The sequence below is a fragment of the Saimiri boliviensis genome, chromosome 4 (assembly GCF_048565385.1).
Source record: "Saimiri boliviensis isolate mSaiBol1 chromosome 4, mSaiBol1.pri, whole genome shotgun sequence".
Lineage (NCBI taxonomy): Eukaryota > Metazoa > Chordata > Mammalia > Primates > Cebidae > Saimiri > Saimiri boliviensis.
Genome location: NC_133452.1, coordinates 32,945,824 through 32,967,086, shown reverse-complemented (window position 1 = coordinate 32,967,086; position 21,263 = coordinate 32,945,824). Strand labels below are relative to the sequence as shown.

Below are 21,263 nucleotides of genomic sequence, written 5' to 3'. Positions count from 1 at the left end.
AGCAAGCTACCCAAAGAATCAAGCTATAATATATTATATCCATGCTCGGTTACGAAGACCAAAACTATTTTAAAAATACCAGAACCAGAAAGTCCTAGTTTATTTAGTCTGGCTTCTTTAACATGAAGTTCTTGTTGTTCTTAAAATACTCAGCTTTGGCTGAATTCCAAGACTGACATAAGCCTACTTCAGGTGCTTGGAAGAGGCTGAAGAGATTCAGAACTAAAAACAAAATTGGAAAATAAAGCCTTTTATGTGATCACAAATGCAAGAAGTATATTGTTTTGAAACCAATGAACCAGGTTTTTACCCACAAATATAAACATAAACATGTATATATTCTCAACACAGGATATAAAGGGGGCTAAAGTTAATTTCCATAACGTGGTATTAGTGCTAACATTTGCTAACAGGCAGTTAATTGCTTCAGTTACTAGAACTGCCTTAACATTTTCTGAAATCTGAGATAGGTTGAAAAGATGCATTTCTTTCATGGATTATGCTAGCAATCACTTTAACGGCCAAACTAATGTTGTTATTAGGATAGCATATGGTTGTTTTAGACAATGTTAAATAATAAACTTTCTAGCCCACCATGGTATATGGGGTAATTTTTAAAAAGACCCTGGTTCTCTCACCAAAATCCTTACAAAGATACCACACAAGTTCAGTGTAAATTGTGATGTTATTGCCTTTGAAAGCACTGTAATTACTTGAAAGTCCGGGTTAGTGAGAGATGAGAAGTTCAAGCTACTAAAACTTACTGAAGGTAAGATGAGTTGGGAAGATCGCAACACGGCATGCAAATTAATATAGTTACACACTGCGTGCAGCTGGCTATGTGGCATGTCATCGTTCCTGTACTCTCAAAATTACACAAAGAAAAAGAGAACCTCATCTAAAACGGTCACAGGCATCTGCAGAAGGAAAACAGGGATCCAACCTAACAGAAGCGAAACCGAGATCCTGAATGGAGAAGGAATGACTGGGGCAAACATTTCCCACTGCTGGAAAACAGTTCTTCAGGTTGATCTCAAGGACCCAGGGCTCCAGCGCTGGGCGGTGGGTGGATCCATGCGTCTGTCGCACAAATACACACAGACCCTGACACAGGTACACACGCTCTCCCCGGAGCGGCGAACGACAGGCGCAGTCACGCAGCGCCGCTCGCTGCCCCCAAAGTGGGGCAAGAAGTAAATGCTTCCCGCCCAGAAGAATAAAACGCCCCAAAGACCGACAGGTTAAACACGGGTCCCGACCGCGCAGGATGGGAAAGGGGTAACAAACGCACCTGCATTGTAAAAGCGGTCCAGAACCGTGGTTTCTCCAAAGTCGAGTTTCCCAAAATGCAGGGTCTCTAAGGTGGCGCCCACCGCCTCGCACGCCTCCCGCAGGCTCTGCAGGGCCTCGCTCTCGGCCACCACCAGTTGCCCCTGGCTCGCTTCGTTGATCACATATGCCACCGTGGTCCGTCGGCTGCCTCCACCACCAGAGCTGCCCCGGCACCGGGTGGCACTGCTCGCGGAGGTGGCTGCGGGACACCCGATGCCAGGGGCAGCGGCGCTATCCACGTTCCAGAAGCTGCCCGGCGGCGGCGGTGGCAGCTGGTGCTCCTCACCCTCGCCTACCGCCGCCGCTCCTCCCCTCCTGCAGATGCCGCCCTCGGGGATGGTGCAGAACCCCGAGGGGGCGAAGGGTGGCACGGAGAAAGTGATGCCCTCGCCCGCCTCCGTGCTCATCTCTCCTGGCCGGGATGCAGCGGCGGCGTCCCCTGCCCAGCCGCACCGCCTGGCCAGCCACAGCTCCGGGCTGCTCCGCGCCCGCCGGGCTAAGCAGCTGCCATCGCGCGCCGCGCCCTCGCCGCCGCGCCGCCGCCTCCTCTCCGGCGCCCTCTCCCCCGAGGGCACGCCGCTGCCCGGCGGCGGCTCGCTCCTCCTCGGCGCCTCCGTGGCCGCGCCGCTCGCCCGCTGCAGGGTTTAGAGTACAAGGGGTGGGGAAGCCGGGTGAGCGGGAAGGGACGGAGCTTCCTTTTCTTGGCCGGCTGACAAGTCTTCTCGCAAACCTGCGCCGCGGTGCAGCTCAAGGGCGCCGCGCTCGGGGTGCAGCCCGCCCTCGCCACCCGCCGCGCAGCTCCTTCCGTCCCGGCCGCTCTGGGAGGGGCCAGGAAGGGCGCCCCCTGGGTGCAGAGCTACCTGGCGCGCACCTTACGGGCGGGCGGGCTCCCCGGGCGGCGTCCCGGAACAGCAGCAGCGGCAGCCGAAGGGACCCGCCTCCCTCCTCGGCGGCAGCTGCCCTTCATCGGCTGGATTTCCTACTCCTCGCCCGGCCTCGTTTCTCTTCCGATCGCCTCCGCCGTGTCGTCCCCGCGCCAGTCTCGTCGCTCCTCGCAGCCGCTCGCCCTCTCCTCCACCAGCTTTTGGCCACCCACTCGACGCGGCCCCGAGAGTCAGGACCCGCCCCCGGGGAGGGCGCTGCTAGGAAGCTCGAGCCCGGACGGAACCGACCGCGCCGCGGCCCCTGGACCTCAGCCCTTCTCTGAGTGCCGCGCGTGGCGTAGCGTTCCAGTCCTCACCCACCCGGCCCCCACCTAAGAAGACTTGGAGCGCAAGCGATTACTGGGTGGCGCAAAAGTCTCTCCAGCCAATACTCGGTCCTCGGAGTCCGCCCCCGAGGCATTTCCAGTGTTCCCCGCGGTGAGGGCGCCCCCCTCCGGCCCTTGGGGGCCTCGTGGACTGGGACCGTGCGCGGCGCTGGCAGGACAGGCTCCGGGAGGCCCACGTTGCGCGAGGCAGGAGGTGGCAAATAGCGCCCTAGATTCAGGGCCTACACTGGAAGGTTGTTCATTAGTGACTGTGGCACTCCAGAAGTGGCAGGCTAAATTGATCAGGTCGTCTCATGTACTTTTCCTTTTTTAAAATTTCCAGTGGCTCCTGCAGTTATCAGTAATGGGTAATTGATTAGTGCCAACTGCTGAAGGGCTTAGCATTCTCATGTAGGATCTTAATTCCCCTACAAGTGCCAGATATTTAAGATAGAAGACGGAGTCTTTACCCTACTCCACAAATTATCAGCAAGATGAAACAGGGGAATTACATGACTTACTCTATTTTTAAGCTGCACCAAGCTGGGCAGGGAGGGGAGTACCCAGATTGTTTAAGAGCAATCAAAAAGTACCTACTTATCTGGGGAGCAAAGAACAGATTTGTAAGTTCCCAGAGAACCCCAGAATGCTGTAACTGTTAAGAAAGTCAGTGCAAGTTACAATTAAGAAACGGGTTTTGTACTTCCCGTCTCCAGGAACTGAGACTAATGAGTCCTGTGAAAAAGGCAGAAGAAAATGTGAATAACAGTTTTTTGTGGATTTTGAATTTTTGTGTTTGTTTTGTTTTTTGGTTTTTTGAGTTGGAGTTTCGCTCTTGTTGCCCAGGCTGGAGTGCAATGGCGCGATTTCAACTCACTGCAACCTCTGCCTCGCAGGTTCGAGCAATTCTCTTGCCTCAGCTTCCGGAGTTGCTGGTATTACGGGTATACGCTGCCACACCTGGCTATGCCACCATGCCCAGCTAATTTTGTATTGTTAGTAGAGATGGGGGTTCGCCATGTTGGTCAGGCTGGTCTCCAACCCCTGACCTCAGGTAATCCTCCCTCATCAGCCTCCCAAAGTGCTGGGATTACAGGCACAAGCTACTCGGGAGGCCGAGGCAGGAGAATCGCTTCAACCCGGGAGGCAGAGGTTGCAGTGAGCCGAGATGGCACCCCAGCCTAGGTGACAGAGCAAAACTCCATCTCAAAAAAAAAAAAAAAAAAAAAAAAAATTCTTTAATTTTCTCCAAGGTGGGAGGATCGCTTGAGCCCAGAGTTCAAGATCAGCCTGGACAACGTAGATAACCCATCTTGAAAAAAAGAATTGGCCGGGAGCGGTGGCTCAAGCCTGTAATCCCAGCACTTTGGGAGGCCGAGGCGGGTGGATCACAAGGTCAAGAGATCGAGACCATCCTGGTCAACCCCAAGGTGAAACCCCGTCTCTACTAAAAATACAAAAATTAGCTGGGCATGGTGGTGCGTGCCTGTAGTCCCAACTACTCGGGAGGCTGAGGCAGGAGAATTGCTTGAACCTAGGAGGCGGAGGTTGTGGCGAGCCGAGATCGCGCCACTGCACTCCAGCCTGGGTAACAAGAGCGAAACTCTGTCTCAAAAAAAAAAAAAGAAAAAAGAAAAAAGAATTAAAGGAAAGAAATAGTCATGAGGAAAAACACCTAGCAGCTCCACAACTATGTCCTCAACAAATCATTGTGACATTAGATTTTTCTAAAGGTGTGTAAAATAATTGAAGTAAATTTCTAGTAAGAAACTTTATGCTCTTCATGTAAAGTGGAATCTATGTGACCCACATTGGCTTTTGGAATTAATATCAATAGTAAATAGGTAGTTAGTAAATCAGTAATTATACTGAAACAATGTTGGCGAGCTACTAATAATTATGTGCCTTTTGATATTTTCAACAACTTGTCAAACTTCTAAAACCTTGTAGGAGTAAGATAATCCTCCACTCCATCCTAACTAAGAACAATCAACTCTAGAAATCTGTGAGGGTCGTGTGAGGAAAACTAAAATGCCTAAATGCTCAAGTGGCATTTTCCTATAGAAATCCAAAATATGAGATTTTATACAAAGCTATTTTCTAAAAACTGTAATTTTTTATAACCTCTCATCTTGTACTTTTCTTTCTTTCAGGGACATTTTCATGCACAATTTTTATTTTTTTGTTTTACTTTGCTGCCTTTTTTTTTTTTTTTTTTTTTGAGACAACATCTCCCCCTGTCACCCAAGCTGGAGTGCAATGGCACTATCTCAGCTCACTACAACCTCCACCTCCCGGGTTCAAGCGATTCTCCTGCTTCAGCCTCCTGAATAGCTGGGATTTCAGGCACCCACAACCATGCCTAGCTAATTTTTTGTATCTTTAGTAGAAATGGGGTTTCATCATGTTGGCCAGGCTGATCTCAAACTCCTAACCTCATGATCCGCCCACCTTGACCTCCCAAAGTGCTGGGATTACAGGCATGAGCCACTGACTTTGCTGACTTTTTTTTTTTTTTGAGACGGAGTTTCGCTCTTGTTACCCAGACTGGAGTGCAATGGCGCGATCTCGGCTCACCGCAACCTCCGCCTCCTGGGTTCAGGCAATTCTCCTGCCTCAGCCTCCTGAGTAGCTGGGATTACAGGCACGCACCACCATGCCCAGCTAATTTTTTGTATTTTTAGTAGAGACGGGGTTTCACCATGTTGACCAGGTTGGTCTCGATCTCTCGACCTCGTGATCCACCCGCCTCGGCCTCCCAAAGTGCTGGGATTACAGGCTTGAGCCACCGCGCCCGGCTTTTGCTGACTTTTTTTAATGTATTAACTTTAAATTTATGTTTCTGATGTTAGGCACCCAAACCCCAATACAATGCTGAAATGCTGCTTCTGGCTGGTCCTGAGACTCTCCCTCTACATAAAAGTCACAGTTCAGCTAATTTATGTTCCGTAGCATGAGATAATGAGGAATTAGCTGGCACGATTCTGGAAGAAAGGACAGGAATCCAGAGGGTAAACCTACAGTCAGGGTTCCCTTTGGCTGTGGGAGTTTTGTAGATCTGAATTAGGCAGCTAAAAGGCTGAAGTGTTTTTTGTTTTTTGTTTTTTGTTTTAGATGGAGTTTCACTCTTGTTACCCAGGCTGGAATGCAATGACGTGATCTCAGCTACCTCAACCTCCAACTCCCAGATTTAAGAGATTATCCTGCCTCAGCCTCCCAAGTAACTGGGACTAAACGCATGCACCACCATACCCAGCTAATTTTTGTATTATTAGTAGAGATGGGGTTTCTCCGTGTTGGTCAGGCTGATCTTGAACTCCTGTCCTCAGGTGAAATGCCCGCTTCAGCCTCCCAAAGTGCTGGGATTACAGCTGTGGCCATGAATTATTTTTAATGAAAAATAACAGTATTTTGCAAAACAAAAAAAATCTTAGAATGGTGACACCGTTGTGCATTTTCAAGAATCTTTTTAAGGTCTGGCTTACTCGATGACAGTGGATTCTAATTTTCTGCTTCTACATTCATGCTGTTGCAGCATATTGTTTTGGTTGAAGGATATGAAGAAAATCTGGAGAAGTTTCTGAAGTGTAGGAGGTATTTGAAGAAGTATCTGAAGAAAACACACTGGGAGGAGTACAGTCATTTCCACTATGAAGGCACATATGAGTTCCTAAAAATCACTGAGCTATGCAAAATAGTGTTTTGTTAACTAATTTCGAGTTTTATTTTAGATTCTGGGGTACATGTTCAGGTTTGTTATGTGGGTATATTGCATGATGCTAAAGTTTGGGGTACGATTTATCTTGCCACCCAGGTAGTAAAGAAAGTATCCTCAACAGTTAGTTTTTCAACCCTTGCTCCCCGCTTACCTCCCATTCACAGTGTCTGTTGTGCCCATCTTTATGTCTGTGTGTATCCAATGGGACCCTCTCCTGGGAACATCTTAAAACCCACAATCAGAAAGGTGGGGGGACTATTAGCTGGGCTCAGTGGCTCACACCTGTAATCCCAGCACTTTGGCAGGCTGATGTGGGCAGATCACCTGAGGTCAGGAGTTCAAGTCCAGCCTGGACAACATGGTGAAACCCTATCTCCATTAAAAATACAAAATTAGCCGGGCACCTATAGGTAGGCACCTATAATCCCAGCTACTTGGGAGGCTAGGCAGGAGAATCACTTGAACCCAGGAGGCAGAGGTTGCAGTGAGCTGTGAACACAAAATTACACCCTAGCATGGGCAACAAGAGTGAAACTCCACCTAAAAAACAAAAAACAAACAAACAAAAAAAACAAAAAAAACGGAGGCAGAGGTTGCAGTGAGCCGAGACCACACTACTGCACTCTAGCTCGGTCAAGAAAGCGAGACTTCGTCTAAATAAATAAATAAATAAATAAATAAAATTTTTTAAAGATTTTAAAAAATAGAAAAAGAAAAACGAGGTGCTGTTGGCAAGTAAAGGGAGAGCAGGAAAAGGTCAGAGGCCTGCCTCTGAGACCTAACACACTCACTATAACCAAAGACTATAACAAGGGTTATGGGAGTTACAAACCAGAAAGCACAGATGGAAACCAATATATATCGTAACACCACACTCTGTTTATGGTTTCTTTTGTTATGCAGAAGCTGTTTAGATTAGGTCCCACTTGTCAGTTTTTGGTTTTGCAGCAAATTGCTTTTGAGGATTTAGTCATAAATTCTTTCCACGGCCAGGCGCGGTGGCTCAAGCCTGTAATCCCAGCACTTTGGGAGGCCGAGGAGGGTGGATCATGAGGTCAAGAGATCGAGACCATCCTGGCCAACATGGTGAAACCCCGTCTCTACTAAAAATACAAAAAATTAGCTGGGCATGGTGGCACGTGCCTGTGATCCCAGCTACTCAGGAGGCTGAGGCAGGAGAATTGCCTGAATGCAGGAGGCGGAGGTTGCGGTGAGCCGAGATCGTGCCATTGCACTCCAGCCTGGGTAACAAGAGCGAAACTCCATCTCAAAAAAAAAAAAAAAAAAAAAATTCTTTCCCAAGGCTGTTGTCTAGAATGGTATTTCCTAGGTTTTCTTCTAGGATTCTTAGGGTTTGAGGTCTTACATTTGAATCTTTAATCCATTTTGAGTGAATTTTTGTACATGGTGATGAGTAGGGGTCCAATTTTATTCTGCATATGGCTAGCCAGCACCATTAATTAAATAGGGAGTCCTTTATCATTTCTTATTTTTATTGATTTTGTTGAAGATCAGATGGCTGTAGGCGTGTGACTTATTTCTGGGTCCTCATTCTGTTCCATTGGTCTGAGTGTCTGTTTTTGTACCAGTACCATGCTGTTTGGGTTACTGTTGCCTTATAGTATAGTTTGAAGTTGGGTAATATGATGCATCTGGCTTTGGCTTTAGCTATTCAGGTTCTTTTGGGGTTTTGTTTGATTTAATTTGTTCCTGCTGTTCTACAGGCTCCTTTTTAATTCCATGTGAATTTTAGAATAGTTTTTCTAAATCTGTGGGAAATGATATTGGTAGTTTTCTAGGAATACCATTGAATCTTTAGATTGCTTTGGGCAGTATGGCCATTTTAACATACTGATTCTTCTAATCCATCAGCATGGAATGTTTTTCCATTTGTTTGTGTCATCTATGATTTCTTTCAACAGTGTTTTGTAATTTTCCTTGTAGAGATCTTTCACTTCCTTGATTAGATGTATTCCTAGATTGTGTGTGTGTGTGTGTGTGTGTGTGTGTGTGGCTATTATAAATGGAACTGTGTTCTTGACTTGGCTCTCAGCTTGAACGTTATTGATAGATAAAAATGCTACTGATTTGGCCGGGCGCGGTGGCTCAAGCCTGTAATCCCAGCACTTTGGGAGGCCGAGACGGGTGGATCACGAGGTCGAGATCGAGACCATCCTGGTCAACATGGTGAAACCCCGTCTCTACTAAAAATACAAAAAATTAGCTGGGCATGGTGGCGTGTGCCTGTAATCCCAGCTACTCAGGAGGCTGAGGCAGGAGAATTGCCTGAACCCAGGAGGCGGAGGTTGCAGTGAGCCGGGATCGCGCCATTGCACTCCAGCCTGGGTAACGAGAGCGAAACTCCGTCTCAAAAAAAAAAAAAAAAAAAAAAAAAAAAGCTACTGATTTTTGTACATAGATTTTGTATCCTGAAACTATACTGACACTGTTTATCAATTCTAGGAGCCATTTGGTGGAGTCTTTAGCATTTTCTAGGTACAGAATCGTATCTTCAGGGGATGAGGTGCAGTGGCTCATGCCTGTAATCCCAGGACTTTGGAAGGCCAAGGCAGGCAGATCACTTTAGGCCAGGAGTTCAAGACCGGCCTGGCCAACACAGTGAAATCCCATCTCTAATAAAAATGCAAAAGCAATTAGCTGAGCATGTAGTCTGCAGTCCCAGCTACTCAAGACAGAGATTGCAGAGAGCCAAGATCATGCCACTGCACTGCAGCCTGGATGACAAGAGTGAGATTCTGTCTCAAAAAAAAAAAAAAAAAAAAAGAAAGAAAGAAAAGAAAAGACTCTTCAGGGAAGGATAATCTGACTCCTTTTCTTATTGGAATGCTTTTTATTTTTTTCTCTTGCCTGATTGCTCTGGCTAGGACCTCCAGTACTATGTGGACTAGGAGTGTTGAGAGTGGGCCTCCTTTTCTTGTTCCTGTTCTTAAGGGGAATGTCTTCTGCTTTTGCCTGTTCAGTATGGTGTTGGCTGTGGGTTTGTCATAAATGGCTCTTATTATTTTGGGGTATATTCCTTTGACGCCTAGTTTGTTGAGGGACATTATTATGAAGGATGTTGGATTTTATCGAAAGCTTTTCCCATACCTATTGAGATAATCATCTGGTTTTTGTTTTTAATTCTGTTTCTGTGGTGAGTCACATTTATTGATTTGCATATGTTGAACCAACCTTGGATCCTAGGAATCAAGCCTCTTTTATCACAGTGAATTATCTTTTTGATGTGCTGCTAGATTCAGTTTGCTGGTATTTTGTTGAGGATTTTTGTGCCTGTGTTTATCTGGACTGAATTCTTAATAAAATTAAAATGACAAAATGAAAGATAATATACCCTACAAGTAAGAGTGAACTATAAGTTAAATGGCCCATATATAGACAGCAATCCTGCTTCTAGACATGTGAGTAACCCAGAAAGAAGTCTCAAACCCTAAAATTGTGTTAAGGTAATTCCCTGCATTTGAGAAAGAAATTTCACTCCAGAGGAATATGACATCATCTTGGGCCATGAATCATTTCTACAAATATAAGATCTGTAAATGTAAGCAAATTTGAATGCACGATAGAATGGTGGAATAGGAGCAAGAATGTGAACTGAAATTTTTGCCATCTGTTTCTGAGTTTTCCTCTCTAGATCCACTCTGCATTTATACCCTCCAGAGTCTCTGTCTTAGGAGGCCATGAACTAAGTCTATGGGCTCTCTTCCTTTCTGTTTATCAGTTAGATTTGGTCAATGGGGAGTCCAGGCAGGGATCTGCAGGAGGAAGGAGACTGGGAATTGCATATTTATCTCCTGGACTCACTCTGTATGAGTCACCACAGGCTGGCTGTGTTCTTTAACAGGAGGTCATTGCTCTTCCCAAGGTGGCAGCTCCTATGGGACTTACTTTCTTATGGGTCTCATAACTGTCCCTTGCTTTGTTGTTTATTGGCACCTAGAAATGATAAAGCTGTTAGCCTTAAGTTCCTGCACAATTCCTCGAAGCCTCCTTATACTCTTCCACACCTTTGTAATTAGTCTTTTTGTAAATAAACCCACTTCAAATTATCCTACCTGTTTCCTGTTGGAACTCTGATAACTACTAATGAGCTTTTAGAAATTAGAAAACCAATTTAACCTTTCTGGGTCCGTTTCTTCATCCACAAAACACAGTGTTGAATTAGATTCAACTGAAAATCCTTTCAAGCTCCAATGTGCTATTTTAAGTATTTAGTTAAGATACCAGTTCTTATACTGAACTGAAATATGTAAAGAACTAAAATACCACGGGGCAACCAAATTGTAACAAGAGAACTTTCTCTTTATAGAAATATTCCAGCTAATGTATGAGAAATCCTGACGTCATTATAACATCACCATTTTGTAACTCTTAATGAATTTGGATTCAGATATCAATCTTTAAAAAATTTTTTTTTGAGACAGGGTCTGGCTCTATTGCTCAATCTAGAGTGCAGTGGCTCCATCTCACCTCACTGCAACCTCCACCTCCTGGGCTCAAGCAGTTATCCCACCTCAGCCTAATAGCTGGAACCACAGACACATGCTACCATGCCCAGCTAATTTTTGTATTTTTGGTAGAGACAGGGTTTCACCATGTTGCCCAGGCTGGTCAAGAAATCCTGGACTCAAGCAGTCCTCCCACCTCAGCCTCCCAAAGTGCTGGGATTACTAGCATGAGCCACTGCACCCAGCCTGCATAACAATCATTAATAGTCATTAATATCATTAAAAGAGAGAGAACCAGATTATTGCATGTCTCCTGATGAAATAACACACCACCAACCATGAGGTAGTCATCCCCAAATCAGTGGACATGAATCTCATCAAAGCCCTAGAACTCAAGGCCTAGGTTCAACAACAAATTTCAGGCAATACTAAAGTCATAAAAACAGGGTCAAATACGCTGGAGATGCAATGAGTAAAATCTAGACTGTGGGAAACCAAGACAAATGGTTCACGTTCTTGCACAAAATAAATTGCAGTGGTGGAAGGGGGCAAAGTTGAGGTGAAAAGATTGGTAATTTGTAAAGATATAATAATGATACTGTGTGTATATTAAGAAGGGAGTCTTCATATTTCAGAGACTTCATACAGAAATACTTATAGATGAAGTAAAATTATTTTTGGGATTGGCTTAAAAGTAATATTATATAGGAGGTACAGGAATTAGTGAGAATAGAGATGAAACAAGATTGGCCCTGAACTAATGACTTTTTATAATGAGTACATGGATGTTCATTATGCAAGTCTTTCTACTCTTGTATGTATCTGAAACATTTCATAATAAAAAATTTTAAATACAATAAAATTATGGAAACAGAAAGACTGTAAGACAACATTTTCACATGAAAAATGTTTTTCCATTCTGACTACAAAGAACATTTGTATAGTCTCATGCAAATCATCTTTTTAATTTTCTATTTTTGAGACAGAGTCTCACTCTTTTGCCTACGCTGAAGTGCACTGGCACAAATCTCAGCTCCTCAGCTCACTGTAATCTCCACCTCCTAGGTTAAAACAATTCTCCTGCTTCAGCCTCTTGAGTAGCTGGGGTTACAGGTGTGCATCACCTGTAATTTTTGTACTTTAGTAGAGACGGGGTTTCACCATGTTGTTCAGGCTGATCTCAAGCTCCTAACCTCAGGTGATCCATCTGCCTCAGCCTCCCAAAGTGCTGGGATTACAGGTGTGAGCCACTGGGCCCAGCCAAGACTATCTTATAGAGTTATACCCGAAACCTGTCTACTTGGAATAAACTGCAAAGCATAACCTCAAATAGTGGAATGTTGTGGCTTGTAATTGCTGGTAGTAATTAATATCTTTTTTTGTTTGTTTGTTTTTTGTTTTTGTGAGATGGAGTCTTGCTCTGTTGCCCAGGCTAGAGTGTAGTAGTGTGATCTTGGCTCACTGCAACCTCCACCTCCCGGGTTCAAGCAATTCTCCTCCCTCAAGCTCCCAAGTAGCTGGGATTACAGGTGCTTACCACTGTGTCCAGCTAATTTTTTTATTTTTAGTACAGATAGAGTTTCCGCATGTTGGCCAGGCTGGTCTCGAACTCCTGACCTTGTGATCTGCCTGCCTTGCTCTCCCAAAGTGCTGGGATTACAGGTATGAGCTATCGCACCTGGTCTAATTATTATCTATTTTAATGTGGCGAGTGTTCCTATTGAGAGCCTAAACAGTTTTTACTTTGAAAATTGAGCCATGCCTGGGCATATCTGGAAGACTCAGTAAAGAGTCCACCAGGAGAATCAGCTTGTGGCTAATAAAGAAATCTTATGAAGGTCAGTAACCCCAAGGAAAGAAACAGCAATGGTAAATCATTATGAAAGTGGCCTGCAGATGGAAATACAACAGGGTAGGAGTGACTCAGTTTGCCCTGCAGTACTGCTTGTACAAGAGAGGCCCCTCCTTTGGGCCGTATGTTTTAGAAGGCTCACCCATGTCCCTTTCTCAGAGAACCACAGGTATGAGCCCACAGAAAAATCCCCCTCTTCCAATTTGCCCTCTGGAGACCCCAGATCCAGGGATTATCTGCTCAAGCATTGTCAAGTCCATTTTCAGAGACTGTTTGTGTGGGCTACAGATGGAGTTTGGCTGCTGAGGCTAGGATGTCTCCAAAAATGTCTATAAGATTCTTCCAGAGCTAAAGATGGCAAGAAAGGTCACTCTCTCCATGCTGCCACACTTGGGTGTGGAACTCCAAGAAGTTCAATTGTAAATTCAAAACTCACTTTCCTGTCCTTTATGCAAGTATATTTGTCAAGGACAAATATATTTATTTAATAGTATATTAGCCTGATGAATAACTTTTAGGTAGGGCATGGTGACTTATGCCTGTAATCTTCACATATTGGGAGCCCAAGGCAAGAGCATCTCTTGAAGCCAGAAATTTGAGACCAGCCTGGAAAACATAGCCAGACCCTATCTCTTAAAAAAAAAAAAAAAAAAAAATGCAGTGCAGTGGCATGTGCCTGTAGTCCAATCTACTCAGTAGGCTGAGGTGGGAGGATCACGTGTGCCCAGAAGTTTAAGGTTGCAGTGAGTTATGATGATGTTACTGCATTCCAGACTGGGTGATAAAGTTACACCTAGTTTCAAAAAAAAAAAAAAAAAAAAAAATTGAGGACAATCCAAGATGGCTGAATAGGAACAGCTCTGTAGTGCAGTTCCCAGCAAGAATGCAGAGGGTGAATGATCACCGCATTTCCAAATGAATTTTTGCTGCCCACAGAACAGGAGATTCCTGGACAGAAAAGCACCACAAGTCTCCAGCATAGCTGTTTCAGCTGGTGCAGCGGGTCTCCACACAAAAACTCACACAAATCTGGGCGGCCATTTCAACTTGCACCTGGAATGCCTGGGAGACAGAGTCACCCATTCAACTGAAAAAAAGGGGGCTGAAACAGGGAGCCAGGTGATCTTGCTTGGCCTGTCCCACCTCCACAAAGACCAGCAATCTGAAATACTCTGGATTGAGAGTTTCAGAGCAAGCACAGCTGGACCTGGGATGGTCGAGCTCTGTGGAGGGAAGGGCATCTGCCATTACTGAGGAAGTCTACCACTACTGAGGCAGTCCATCATTACACAGACAGTCCACCATTACAAAGGCAGACCACCATTACTGAGGCAGTTCTAACTATACCTCTATAAACAGAACTGCAAGAAAGTTCACCCAGCAGCTGGGAAGAGCCCACAGCAGCTCAGCAAAGTCTCTGCTGGCAGACTGTGACTAGACTACCTCCTTCTTGGGCAGGGCAACTCTGAAAAAATGCAGCAGCACATCAAGAACTTATCAATAAAGCCCTACCTTTCCAGGACAGAGTACCTGGGAAAAAATGTCATTATGAGCTCCCCTGCAGCAGACTTCAATGTACCTGCCCAGCATTTCTGAATGGAACAATGGAGCTCACAGCTCAGCACTTGAGCTCCTATAAGGGACAGACTGTCTCCTTAAGCAGCTCCCTGACCCCCCCCCCCCCACCTCAATATCCAAAAATACACCTCACAAAGGAGAGCTCAGGCTGACATCTGGTGGGTATCCTTCTCGGACAAAGATAACAGAAGAAACTGGCAGCAACCCTTACTGTTCTGCAGCTGCTGCAGGTGATCCCCAAGCAAGCAGGGACTGGAGTAGACCTCCAGCACTCCTACAGCAGAGGGGCCTGACACTTAGAAGGAAAACTAAAAAAGAGAAAGAAATAACTTCATCATCAACAAAAAGGACGTCCACTCAGAGAACCCATCTGAAAGTCACCAACCACAAAGACCACAGGTAGATAAATCAACAAAGATGGGAAGAAACCAGCACAAAAATGATGAAAACATCCAAAACCGGAATGCTTTTCCTCCTCCAAGGGATCACAACTCCTCACCAGCAAGGGAACAAGACTGGATGAAGAATGAGTCTGATGAATTGACAGAAACATGCTTCAGAAAGTGAATAATAACAAACTTCTCTGAGCTAAAACATGTTCTAACCCAATGCAAAGAAACTAAGAACCTTGAAAAAAGGTCTGACAAAATGCTAATGAGAATAAACAGCTTAGAGAAGAATATAAATGAATTGATGGAGCTGAAAAACACAACACGAGAACTTCACAAAGCATACACAAGTTTCAGAGCCGAATCAACCAAGCAGAAGAAAGGATATCAGAAACTGAAGATCAACTCAATGAAATACAATGAGAAGTCAAGATTAGAGGAAAAAGAGTAAAAAGAAATGAACAAAGCATCCAAGAAATATGGGATTATGTGAAAAGACCTAATCTAAGTTTGATAGGTATACCTGAATGTGATGGAAAGAATGAATCCAAGCTGGAAAACAGTCTTCAGGATATTATCCAGGAATACTTCTCCAACCCAGCAAGGCAGGCCAATACAGGAAATACAGAGAACACCACAAAGATATTCTTCAAGAAGAGCAACCCCAAAGCACATAATCATCAGATTCACCAGGGTTGAAATGAAGAAGAAAATGCTAAGGGCAGACAGAGAGAAAGGTCGGGTTATCCACAAAGGGAAACCCATCAGACTCACAGTGGATCTCCTGCAGAAACGCTACAAGCCAGAAGAGAGTGGGAACCAGTATTCAACATTGTTAAAGAAAAGAACTTTCAACCTAGAATTTCATATTCAGCCAAATTAAGCTTCATAAGTGAAGGAGAAATAAAATCCTTTATGAACAAGCAATTGCTCAGAGATTTTATCACCACCAGGCCTGACTTACAAGAGCTCCTGAAAGAAGCACTAAACATAGGAAGGAACAACCAGTGCCAGCCACTCCAAAAACATACCAAATAGTAAAGAGCATCAACACAATGAAGAAACTGCATCAACTAATGGGCAAAACAAACAGCTAGCATCAAAATGACAGGATCAAATTCACACATAACAAAATTAACCTTAAATGTAAATGGGCTAAATGCCCCAATCAAAAGACACGGACTGGCAAATTGGATAAAAAGTCAAAACCCATCAGTGTGCTGTATCCAGGAAACACATCTCGTATGCAAGAATACACATAGACTCAAAATAAAACGATGGAGGAAGATTTACCAAGCAAATGGAGAACAAAAAAAAGCAGGAGTTGCAATCCTAGTCACTGATAAAATAGACTTTAAACCAACAAAGATCAAAAGAGACAAAGAACAGCATTACATAATGGTAAAAAGATCAATGCAACAAGAAGAGCTAATGATCCTAAATATATAGGTACCCAATACAGGAGCACCCAGATACATAAAGCCAGTTTTAATGACCTACAAAGAGACAGACTCCCACGCAATAATAGTGACAGACTTTAACATTCCATTGTCAATATAAGACAGATCAATGAGACAGAAAATTAACAAGGTTACCCTGGACTTGAGCTCAGATCTGGACCAAGTAAACCTAATAGACATTTACAAACCTCTCCACCCCAAATCCACAGAATATGCATTCTTCTCAGCACCATATCACACCTACTCTAAAACTAACCACATAATTGGCAGTAAATCACTCCTCAGCAAATGTAAAAGAATGGAAATCATAACAAACAGTCTCTCAGACCACAGTGCAATCAAATTAGAACTCAGGATTAAGAAATGAACTCAAAACCACACAACTTCATGGAAACTGAACAACTGGCTCTTGAATGTTGACTGAATAAACAATGTAATGAAGGCAGGAAAAAAGATGTTCTTTGAAACCAATGAGAACAAAGACACAATATACCAGAATCTCTGGGACACATTTAAAGCAGTGTCTAGAGGAAAATTTGTAGCTATAAATGCCCACACCAGAAGCAAGGAAAGATCTAAAATCGACACCCTATCATCAAAATTGAAAGAGCTGGAGGAGCAAGATCAAAAAAACTCAAAAGCTAGCAGAAGACAAGAAATAACTAAGATCAGAGCAGAACTGAAGGAGATAGAGACACAAAAAACCCTTCAAAAAATCAATAAATCCAGGAGCTGGTTTTTTGAAAATATCAATAAAATAGACCACTAGCCAAATTAATAAAACAGAAAAGAAAGAAGAATCAAATAGATGCAATAAAAAATGATAAAGGGGCTATCTCCACTGATTCCACAGAAATACAAACTACCATCAGAGATTACTACGAACAACTCTATGCACATAAACCAGTAAACCTGGAAGAAATGGCTAAATTCCTGGACACTTGCACCCTCCCATGCCTAAACCAGGAAGAAGTCAAAACCCTGAATAGGTGAGTAACAAGTCGAGGCAGCAATTAATAGCCTACCAACCAAAAAAAGCCCAGATCCAGATGGGTTCACAGTGGAATTCTACCAGACGTACAAAAGAGGAGCTGGTATGACTCCTTCTGAAACTGTTGCAAACAATCCAAAAAAAGGGAATCCTTCCCAAATCATTTTATGAGGCCAACATCATCCTGATACCAAAACCCAGCAGAGACTCAACAAGAAAAGAAAACTTCAGGCCAATATCCATGAAGAACATAGATGTAAAAATCTTGAGTAAAATACTGGCAAATTGATTGCAACAGCACATCAAAAAGCTTATCCATCACGATCAAGTAGGCTTCATCCTGGGGATGCAAGGCTGGTTCAACATACGCAAGTCTATATATGTAATTCACTGCATAAACAAAACCAAAGACAAAAAACACGTGATTATCTGAATAGATGCAGAGAAGGCCTTTGACAAAATTCAGCAGCCCTTTATGCTAAAAACTCTCAATAAACTAGGTATCAATGGAACATATCTCAAAATAATAAAAGCTATTTATGACAAACCAACAGCCAGTATCTATAGAATGGGCAAAACCTGGAAGCATTCCCTTTGAAATGTGGCACTAGACAAGGATGCCCTCTCTCACCACTTGTATTCGATATAGTATTGGAAGTTCTAGCCAGAGCAATCAGGCAAGAAAAAGAAATAAAGGGTATTCAATTAAGAAAGGAGAAAGTCAAATTGTCTCTATTTGCAGACACCATGACTGTATACTTACAAACCCCATCATCTCAGCCCAAAATCTCCTGAAACTGATACACGACTTTAGCAAAGTCTCAGGATACAAAATCAATATGCAGAACGACTTTAGCAAAGTCTCAGGATACAAAATCAATATGCAGAAATCACAAGTATTCCTATATACCAATAACAGACTTAAGGAGAGCCAAATAAAGAATGAACTGCCATTCACAATTGCTACAAAGAGAATAAAATACCTATGGATACAACTAACAAAGGATATAAAGGATACAACTAACAAAGGATATATAGTTCTCTTCAAGGAGAACTACAAATGACTGCGCAAGGAAATAAGAGAGGACACAAACAGATGGAGAAACATTCCATGCTCATGGTTAGGAAGAATCAGTATTGTGAAAATGGCCATACTGCCCAAAGTAATTTATAGATTCAATGCTATCTCCATCAAGCTACCTATGACCCTCTTCACAGAACTGGAAACAAACACCTTAAACTTCATAAGGAACCAAAAGAGAGCCCTGATAGCCAAGTCAATTCTAAGCAAAAAGAACAAAGCTGGAGGCATCATGCTACCTGACTTCATACTATACAACAAGGCTACAGTAATCAAAATAGCATGGTACTGGTACCAAAACAGAGATACAGATCAATGGAACAGAACAGAGGCCTCGTAGGCAATGCCACACATCTACAACCATCTGATCTTTGACAAACCTGACAAAAACAAGCAATGGGGAAAGGATTCCCTGTTTAATAAATGGTGTTGGGAAAACTGGCTAGCCATGTGCAGAAAGCAGAAACTGGACCCCGTCCTGACACCTTACACTAAAATTAACTCCAGATGGATTAAGGACTTAAACATAAGACCTAACACCATAAAAACCCTGGAAGAAAACCTAGGCAAAACCATTCAGGACATAGACATAGGCAAGGACTTCATGACTAAAACACCAAAAGCATTGGCAACAAAAGCCAAAATAGACAAATGGGACCTAATTAAACTCCAGAGCTTCTGTATAGCAAAAGAAACAATCATTAGAGTGAACTGGCAACCAACAGAATGGGAAAAAATTTTTGCAATCTATCCATCTGACAAAGGGCTAATATCCAGAATCTACAAATTACTAAAACAGATTTACAAGAGAAAAACAAACCCATCCAAAAGCGGCCAAAGATATGAACAGACACTTTTCAAAAGAAGACATATATGAGGTCATAAAATATGAAAAAATGCCCATTATCACTGGTCATTAGAGAAATGTAAATCAAAACCACATTGAGATACCATCTCACTCCAGTTAGAATGGCGATCATTAAAAAATCTGGAGACAATAGATGCTGGAGAGGATGTGGAGAAATAGGAACACTTTTACACTGTTGGTGGGAGTGTAAATTAGTTCAACCATTGTGGAAAACAGTGTGGTGATTCCTCAAGGACCTAGAAATAGAAATTCCATTTGACCCAGCAATACCATTACTGAATATATATCTAAAGGATTATAAATTGTTCTATTATAAAGAAACATGCACACATATGTTCATTGCGGCACTGTTTACAATAGCAAAGACCTGGAACCAACCCAAATGCCCATCGATGACAGACTGGTCAGGGAAAATGTGGCACATATACACCATGGAATACTATGCAGCCATAAAAATCGATGAGTTTGTGTCCTTTGTACGGACATGGATGCACCTGGAAACCATCATTCTCAGCAAACTGGCACAGAAAATCAGATACCGCATGTTCTCACTCATAGGATGGTGTTGAATAATGAGAATACATGGACACAGGGAGAGGAGCATCACACACTGGGGTCTGTTGTAGGGGACTAGGGGAGGGACTGCAGTGGATAGGGAGTTGGGGAGGGATAACATGGGGAGAAATGCCATATATAGGTGATGGGGATGGAGGCAGCAAACCACATTGCCATGTATATACCTATGCAACAGTCCTGCATGTTCTTCACATGAACCCCAGAACCTAAAATGCAATTATATATATATATATATATATATATATATATATATATATATATATATATGATTGAGGATGGTAGGAAGAAAATTTGTTCTATAATATTACACTCTAATTTTTAAAATGAGCTCTATGCAGCTCTCTAATGTTGATGTATATTTTAAGAAATTGCATTTATTTATTAAAATATTTCACCTTTTAAAATAATAATGGCTTCGAGATTAAGCAAACATTTGATCCTTTGATTACAGAATTTTGGAATACACATAAGTGGATGGCATAAATGTATTGTCCTTTTAATTGTTACAGCCAGTACAAAATTTGGCACAATGGAAACGGAACAGAGCTAGGTTATGACCCAGGGAATAGTCTGGGACTTGGAACCAATTCACTGTAAGACCTTGGAGAAATCCTTTCTTCTCTTATGACTTCAGGATTCTCCACCTAGAAAATGAAGGGATTGGATTCTATTCAATTCAAAAACATTCCACCCAACAACACCCAATAATTACTGTTGTTGGATAAAATGTTCTCTTGCTGTTTTCAGTACTATTTCACTTTAGACAGTTTCACTTTAATGTCCTTCATCTATTTCAAGATCTTATTTAATATATAACATTTTACTTTGTTAAGAGAAAAATTGGAATAAAAAGTTAATTATACTTACTCAAAAAAAAAAGTATCCAAGTCCTAGCTAGTGCAATAAGGCAAGAAAAAGTAATAAAATAATAAATATTGGAACTAAAAAAGTAAAATTGCCTCTATTTGTAGACATGATGATATATGTAGAACATATACCATCCATATATAGAACATATACTTACAAAATCACCAAAAATAAAAAATACTAGGACTAATAAGAAGTCCCGATTTAGATCTCCCAAAAATGATCTAAAAGTTCAACACAATGTCAAGCATAATTTGTGCAGGCTTATTTTTGTAGAAATTGATAACCTACATCTAAAATATACTTTTGTAGCTAAACGATTTTGAAAGGTCTTACACTGCTTTTTATAAAGCTCTGGTAACCTGACAATATGAAAAGAATGAATAAGCATAGAGTCCATAAATAGGCTCACACAGATATGTTCAATTTCTTTCAATAAGGATGTCTTGGTAATTCAATGGAGATAGGGCAGTCTTTTCAAAAACAGGTTTTGAATAACCAGATACCTACAAAGAAAAAAATAAACCTCAATCCTTACTTATGCTACACACAAAAATAACTAAAAATAAATCATGGGCCTAAATTTAAAGCAAAAGCTGCAAATTTAAAATAAAATATTGGATAAAATTTTTGTGAACTTGGGTTAGGCAAAGATGTCTTAGTTATGACCTAAAATAAATTATGATTTATATATAAATATGTATATATATAAATGTTATACATTGGACTTAATCAAAATTAAAATATATGCAGTTCCTAGACATTGTATAAAAATGAAAAGGCTTGGTTGGCCAGGCACAGTGGCTCACACCTGTAATCCCAGCACTTTGGGAGGC

General features: G+C 42.5%; 1 protein-coding gene across 2 annotated transcripts in view; it reads right to left on the bottom strand.

The window, feature by feature from the left end:
- MAP3K5 (mitogen-activated protein kinase kinase kinase 5) overlaps window positions 1-2,591 on the bottom strand; it is a 236,862-nt gene extending 234,271 nt beyond the window's left edge. The window contains exons 1-2 of one of the 2 annotated variants that reach the window (XM_074397398.1): window positions 2,204-2,591; window positions 1,292-1,967 (exon numbers count right to left, since the gene is read on the bottom strand). In XM_074397398.1, coding sequence (XP_074253499.1) covers window positions 1,292-1,967; window positions 2,204-2,299 — 772 coding nt within the window. In that variant the 5' untranslated portion in view covers window positions 2,300-2,591. Of the gene's footprint in view, window positions 1-1,291; window positions 2,170-2,203 lie in introns of those variants that run through there. The other variant, XM_003932483.4, reaches the window with a different exon arrangement.
- Between the last annotated feature and the right edge of the window lie 18,672 nt (window positions 2,592-21,263).